This window comes from Melanotaenia boesemani, chromosome 12, assembly GCF_017639745.1.
Source record: "Melanotaenia boesemani isolate fMelBoe1 chromosome 12, fMelBoe1.pri, whole genome shotgun sequence".
Lineage (NCBI taxonomy): Eukaryota > Metazoa > Chordata > Actinopteri > Atheriniformes > Melanotaeniidae > Melanotaenia > Melanotaenia boesemani.
Window position 1 is genome coordinate 7,580,279 of NC_055693.1, and position 7,512 is coordinate 7,587,790.

General features: G+C 38.0%; 1 protein-coding gene across 6 annotated transcripts; it reads left to right on the top strand.

Annotated features, from left to right (window-relative positions):
* Positions 1–894: 894 nt before the first annotated feature.
* Positions 895–7,256, top strand: hao2 (hydroxyacid oxidase 2 (long chain)). 6 transcript variants are annotated; one of them, XM_042002293.1, is made up of 8 exons: positions 895–980; positions 2,611–2,763; positions 4,234–4,385; positions 4,802–5,085; positions 5,441–5,662; positions 5,985–6,143; positions 6,545–6,614; positions 6,729–7,256. In XM_042002293.1, the coding sequence occupies exons 2-8, from the start codon at positions 2,633–2,635 to the stop codon at positions 6,782–6,784; spliced, it is 1,074 nt and encodes a 357-aa protein (XP_041858227.1). In that variant the 5' UTR covers positions 895–980; positions 2,611–2,632; the 3' UTR covers positions 6,785–7,256. The 6 variants fall into 6 exon arrangements, with proteins under 6 accessions (XP_041858227.1, XP_041858228.1, XP_041858229.1 ...); XM_042002294.1 differs by lacking the exon at positions 895–980 and adding an exon at positions 1,350–1,427 and having other exon boundaries at positions 2,609–2,763; XM_042002295.1 differs by lacking the exon at positions 895–980 and adding an exon at positions 1,372–1,435.
* Positions 7,257–7,512: the final 256 nt, after the last annotated feature.

Sequence of the window (7,512 nt, forward strand, 5' to 3'; positions counted from 1 at the left end):
GAATGAAGTACCAGGGACATGGCCTGATCTTTAATGATTGGTGGGGAGAACTCCATGTGGTTCAATGATTTCACTGAGTAGCACACAGAGGCATTTGGTATGTCCAACAAAGTGAAACACTGTTTGTTTTTTCTGTTGTTGTTTTTTCTGTTGTTTTTTGTTTGTTTGTTTTTTTTTTAGATAAAGCGTTAAATCATTTCAAGCAACAATTTATAGTAAAATAAAGAAATTTCACATTAAAGCAAGTTGTGTGATGAACTCGTGATCATGTAAGAAAGGAGTATTATATAGAGAAAAAAAGCAGTCCCTCTAGCACTACATGACAGCACCTGGGTCCAACTGGACTCACAGCAGTCTGACTACTATTTAATTATGATGTCCCATCCTGTTTGAATTCTTACTTGTGTTGTTCTTACTCTCAGATGTAAGTTGCTTTGCAGAAAAGCATCTGCTAAATGACTGTAGAATTTACTTCTGAGATATCAGACCAAATTGGGCCAACATGGCTCTCTTTGCTGCTGGCTCTGACATGGGTTACTGCAAACATTTAGATGGTCAGGTGTGGTCTAAAAGCAGCTGAGTTCAGGCAGCCACAGTCACACTGTGGTTGATTTTTACCTCTAATGATGAACTTCAAACTCTTTATGAGAGAGAGAGAGTAAAACTCGTTGTCCTCCTTTTTGCAAATATATTTTCTGTGCTTTTTTTTTAACAAACGCAACTTGGCTGACAGTAAAAGACAATTAACACTTGTATTAGTTATTTTTCTTATATCCCTACTTTAGGAAAATCTATAGATCTTAGTCATTTACTCACACCTTTTTTTTCCAGTTTGACAGCCAGGGATAGTCTTACGAACACACGCACGTCTCCAATTTTAATCATTAACCAGTATATTAAACATTTACCGTAAATACAGACTTTAAGAAATTGCAGCAGCTGATCGGGGTGGGGGCGACACGTTAGAAGTCTAGTTAAATGTAAGTGTGACAAATTTTTTGTCAACAACTGCGTTCATATACAGCTAGGAATTCGGGCAATTAAATGCCTATCTAGGAAAAACCTGTTCGAGGATTGGCATTTACCATTCATACACTGTCGTTTTCATTACGTTTTGGTATCCAAATAGCAATTTAGAAATTACACGCAAACCTATTTATTTATTTATTTATTTGTTTGTTTATTTGTTTGTTTGTTTGTTTATTGTCACTCTTGATCTAGTGTAACGTTAGACTATCATTTCACATCTGACAGTCTCGTGGTCGTATTTGCTGAACATTTTTTTAGCTAAACAAACTACACAGTTTTCAGGGGAAGTTAAACAAAGCCCTGCAAACCTGCACACAGTGACTTCATTTTGAGGTCAGAGTTACACTTCCGAGGTACATTGAACGCACCATATTTTCCAACACGGAGGATCTTAGCGAACTCAACGGTTTGTTTATGATTTAAATCCGTTAAAACGCATCAAAAACCGAAACAAACATGGTAGCGTGTCCCAAGATCTAAAACATGCGTAATTTAAAACTTAAATCAGCGGTGTGTTGAAAAAACACACCTGAACTTGGTATGTCTGTAATAACGGTCGAGCTAGTCTCAGGTGAAAACAACGGTTGTTTTCTAGCTTTAAATTGAGTTACTCTTAGAGCGGATATATAGTCAACATTTAATTAGAAAGCATAAATTCCTATTCAAAGTCCGAAAACCGTCACACTTTGGCTATTCCCTGTTTATGTAAAGCTAATTAATAGAATAGTAGTCACGTGACAGCAGTAAGTCTGTAGAACTGCACAGACTATGTAAATATGTAGGTATCTGGACCACGGAGCACTTTGCCAGATGCCTCTTGCCCTCACTATAGTTGAAATCATCATCAGCACATTTCCAGCTTGTGTAAACACAATAAAAGGCAGGGTTGGCTTCAGGTCACATATACTGCCCATGGCTTTCATCTGCATGAAAGTTTGATTCTAATGGAGACAAAGGCAGTCCTCTGGGCACAAGGACTAACACGGGCATAAAAGAAAATTGCTTCGTTTTCTTGCTTATAGGTCAAAATGCAGAACCCTGACTGGTGAGTTATTGATTAATTGAACAACATTTGTTGGTAAAAAGGGGAGTTTCAGTTTAAACACTGCAGCTTAAGCCCTTTGCGGGTGCTGTGTCATTTGAAAGTGAGGGATTTATGTTTATGAAATATCAATAATCTGGTAAGTCTTGAAGCTGTAATTTAACTCGTGTAGTTTTTCATTCTAAACTCTACCTGCTTGAGTGGTGTTGTTGCTCAAAAGCGGTTTTGACACATGCATTACAGCAAATTCTCTTTCCAGATAGAGACCTGGTTGGTTGTAAAGACAAAATACATGATTCTGTTTTCAAAGTTTTGAGTAAATAAATATTTTACCCATTTTTTTAAGTCAGCTGTTTGTTTATTAAGTCCAGGCATATGGTGAAATGCTTTCCTTTGATAATCACATGTTTTGTGAAAAGATCTAAGTAGAATTAAGCAGGCATATGGTTGGCCGTCACCATGTTTTTCTGGGGTTTTATTATGCATTCCAATGTTGAAAAGTTGTTCACTAACTCTGTTTGTGTTCTTGTCCTACACAGAGAGGGAGGTCAGTGTGCAGAGATGGCTATGGTATGCCTCACAGACTTTGAAGAGTATGCTAAGGAGCATCTTTCAAAGACCACCTGGGACTATTATGCAGCTGGAGCAGATGAATGTTGCACCAGGGATGACAATATACTGGCTTACAAAAGGTACAGGGTGAAAATAAAATCCATCCAGATATTTGACAACACATATGCACCACATAAGTGTTTTAATACTGCTGTGCTGCTTATGATAGATTTGTATTTAAATTTACCAAATGTACCAGACAAGATCAAACACTGTTGTACTTGTATTTTCTCAATGGTTGTTGTGTTTTCTTTTTGTTAAAGATAAAGAAATACTCATTTTTGATACTGTTATTCAGACAAACACGTCATTATGAAAAAGGTAGAGTTTCAGAATGGTGTAATACTCACCCACGGACTCAGGATAACGTAGTGTATGTTTTGCATGACCTGCTTTTGTGGACTTTTCACTGCTGTTACAGATTTTTGTGTGTGCTCTGCAGTATTGTGGTGATGGCCTATAATCACTAACAGGCTGCTACATTTTATCCAGTACTTGGAGCTTAACTGCTCCTTCAGCCCCCATTATCATAACTAAGAAACTGTTTTGAAATTTGCATCACTGCTAGGATAAAGATACAGAGTTGTGATTTTCTTATTCTGTCAGGACTGTTTCTCCTGTGTCTCTTTGTGCATTCCTCTCAGCTTTCCTCATGTCTCCATCAGGATTGATAAACTGCTTTTGGTCACACTGATCGTCACTTTTTTCCTAGCAATTGTTTGTTGAGGGATCAGAGAAGGTTAAACATTTCCAAGTCTAGGAAATTTTATTTTATTATACATTTAATAGCTTTGGGGAAAAACAGAATACCAGACTGCTGTGTCTATTCACATGCAAAAATGTAAAACATGAAACAATTTCAAGAGCGATTTTTCTGTTTGTTGTTTGTCTCTAGGTTGGGTTGGTTCCACTCTTTTTTAAACACTAAATGACACAGATTTTGATTGTGTTGTATATTTGAAAAAAAGATAAATTTAACTGTTGTTTATACCACAAAGACTATAGTATTAGTTAAGTGTCTTTAACATGGATCATCAAACTATGTGCAGCATGTTTCAAATCACTAAGGACAACCTTTTTTTCATGTTTTTTTATGGTCAGGATCACGTGAGAACATATTGTTTTGTCAAGTGTTAAGCATCCCTGCTTATTTTATCAATAAACAGACTATGGCACACGTGACATTCTGCAAAAATACGTCTAATGCTGGACAATCTGTACATTTTCTTCAGTGTTGCTCTATGTCAGGGGTGTCCAGCTCCGGTCCTCTAGGGCCACAATCCTGCAAGTTTTTGATGTGTCCCCGCTCCAAAACCACTTGACTCAAATGAATGAGTCATTGTGCAAAACCTAATAAGCTGTTGGATCTATTTAATTTGAGTCAGATGTGTTGAAGAAGGAAACATTGAAAGCCTGCAGGACAGCGTCCCTCAAAGACCGCCTTTGGACACCCCTGCTCTATGTCCTGTGTCAGATTTTCATATTATGGCTTTTGGAGGGTCACCACTTTACATATCTTCAGTTGCTGTTTATATCTGTACTAAACTCAGGCTCCGTCTGCGGCCTCGTATCCTGCGGGACGTTTCTGTGAGCGACACTCGCACCACGGTGCAGGGGACAGAAATCAGCTTCCCTGTTGGTATTGCACCTACAGCATTCCACTGTCTGGCTTGGCATGAAGGAGAGGTTGCCACAGCTCGAGGTAAGATTTGTTTATATGTCTGGTTTTGTTTTTTGGTTAAATTATTTTATCTTTAAACTTGCCATAAGCTTTTTAATGGGTTGAGGTAAAAAGCTCATGAAACTCATATAAAGTCAGGTAAAAGAACCATGGGTTTTGTCATGAGGGATTAAGTGTCCTTTTAATATCTCAAAAGAATCCAACAAGGCTACAAATCGACAAAACACAAGTTTAATCCAACTACAGTAGCAGTACACATAGCAACCACTAGATGGGAGCATAAAGCACTGAAAGGAGTCTGGATGTGTCTGTGGTAATGCTTTTCCTTTATTTGGAATAAATGGATTTTAAACTGAATTTTAAATTATTGAAACATATTTAAGGGATAATTTAATATATATTCTTTAAAAGATTACAATTATAATTTCACCTCACAGCCACAGAGGCTCTCAACACCTGCTACATTACCAGCACATATGCCACCTGCTCAGTGGAGGAGATTGCAGCAGCGGCACCAAACGGCTACCGCTGGTTCCAGCTGTATGTGTACCGGGACAGGAAGCTCTCAGAGCAGCTCGTGCACCGAGTAGAGGCGCTCGGCTTCAAAGCCCTGGTCCTCACCGTCGATGTTCCTTATACCGGAAAGCGCCGCAACGATATTCGCAACCAGTTCAAGCTGCCACCACACCTCAAAGTCAAGAACTTTGAGGGAATATTCCAGGTAGCAGAATATTTTTGACTTTAAATGATTTTCTTCATTTACTTTTACTCTTCATCAAATTTCTAATCTACTAACGTACATTTGTAGTGGTGTAACTATAGTGCTTAAATCATATTAGCATGCAACTTCTGAAAAAGACATTTATATAAAAAAAAATCTACATTATTTTTAAATAATAAAAAACAACAGTTTTTCTAGGAGGATATGGCCTCAATTCACACAAAAATAGTACAAATCAACAAATTCTGAATGGACTAAAATGCATTAAAAGTGGGAAAGTTGAACCATAATGAATCATTAATACAGCATAGATCACTTCTGAAAGTTAGTATACTTGTACTGTGTTTACTTGAAGCAGGAGACTGGCGTCCCGGAGGAGTATGGGATACCGGCCAACACCTTGGACCCCTCCATCAGCTGGAAGGACGTCTACTGGCTGCAGTCCATTACCCGCCTCCCCATTATCATCAAGGGCATCCTGACCAAGGAGGATGCCGAACTGGCCGTGGAGCACGGAGTCCAAGGCATTATTGTGTCTAACCATGGGGGCAGACAGCTGGATGGAGGCCCAGCCTCGGTAGATTCTAAATACATTTTTCACAACTTACAGTACTTTACAATGAGTTTAGATTAGAGTAGTTATTATCAACAAAACCAGGTTGTATGGTGAATAAAGTGGTTTCACTGCTGGTAGTTGTGAAAATACATAAAGATTAGAGGCTAGATTCATTTATTATTTCTTTGATGCAATAACATTAACACTTGTACTACTTTAAAACTATCAAACCGAGTTTCAAAGTTTAAAATGTTTTTTAATTTAATACAGATACATATCAGGACGATGAGTGGCACTATAAGTTGTTTCATTCTTGTGGCATCTTTGCCTTTGTTGCTAACAGATTGACGCTCTGGCAGAGATCGTGGACATGGTGCAGGGGAGGATTGAGGTCTACGTGGACGGAGGAATCAGGACAGGGAGTGATGTGCTGAAAGCATTGGCCTTGGGAGCCAAGTGTGTGTTCATCGGCCGTCCAATTGTGTGGGGCCTTGCATACAAGGTAAAACAGCAAAGAGTTGTTGAGACTGATCATGACAGCATGTTGAAGTGTTTCTTTTCATCTAAATATTACTCTGGGCTGTCTGGTTGAGCCTGACAGTTTCCTCTTCTGTTTAGCCTCAAACACACATGCTCAAGCTTCTTGTAAGTCTCTGTCTTGACATCTTGTTGAAGGGATAGCTTATGTGCTAAAATAAAATAGTTAAGTTACTGAATTAAAAATGTGAGCCTTAGAAAAAGATTTTAAAGGGGAAAAAGTATTTTTTCTGTTGTGTTTTGAGCTATTCAGTACGACAAGACAGCAGACCTTTTAAAACTGAAGCTGAATTGTATTTATGATCATTTTTATAGTTAGTTTGTAGCATTATAGATACAGTAATTACATCTTGTGTGATCTCTTAGGGGGAGGAGGGAGTAAGGGAAGTACTTCAGATCTTGAACGATGAGTTCCGTTTGTCCATGGCTTTATCAGGTGAGCTCGAGACATAAGGGTGAAGTCACAAAAAACTGAAAGTGAACAGTGTGACCATGATAAAATTATTTATGTTCTTTTTTGTGTGTGTGTGTCATCATTTACTTGATCCAGGTTGCAGGAACGTAGCTGAAATCAACAGGAACCTCATTCAGTTTTCTAAACTCTGACACAGCAGCAGAGGGCAGCACTGAGGACGATAGCAGTGTCAACGATCAGCAGGACTCACTAATTCAGTTAGTGCTGAAAGAGAGCCTGAGGTTTTATCATGACTAAAACAAAAAGTAAAATCAAGAAATATTTTACTCAGAAGTCATTTCTGTCATGCCAGGAAATCGGAGTACAAACAAGCAACGTCCATAATCTGAAATGAGCTTGTGTCTGACATCCTATGTGTATTCAGACCAGATCGTATGAATGACAGAATGTTGTGAGAAAGCTATGAGTGGCGGCAGATTAGCAAGTGATTAATGAAAGTGTTTTTGATTTGAAAGTGGAATGAATGGGAACACCTATTATGAAACCAGCTAATTTCTTTTGGTTTTATTGTAATTAATGCGAAAGGTAATGATACCCTGTACACTGTAGTTAAAATGCTGCCAGTGCTTGTGGTGGAATAAATGCCTGCTGAGGTGAAAAAGATTTGCTGGTCTCGTCTGGATTTGTCATTATACAAATTTCAAGTTCTTTATTCATAAACTATCTGATTGAAGAATGCATGAATGCAGTAAATTTTCCATATTTAAGTGAATTGATATAATCAAATTGATATGCAAATCTAAAATAAAACTGATCTAACGTAATTGTACATAATTTTAGTTACAGGTTAGACACGTATTCATTGTCCAGGTAGTAAAGTCACCCTTAGAAGGCCAAAACATCTTTTGAAGGTCTATTT

Bases quoted from the DNA above. Each gene is read 5' to 3' on its own strand.
- hao2 (XM_042002293.1), top strand. From the start codon at position 2,633: ATGGCTATGGTATGCCTCACAGACTTTGAAGAGTATGCTAAGGAGCAT. The intron at 4,386-4,801 runs GTAAGATTTGTT...TTCACCTCACAG, and splicing joins AGAGGTTGCCACAGCTCGAG to CCACAGAGGCTCTCAACACC. The intron at 5,086-5,440 runs GTAGCAGAATAT...GTTTACTTGAAG, and splicing joins ACTTTGAGGGAATATTCCAG to CAGGAGACTGGCGTCCCGGA.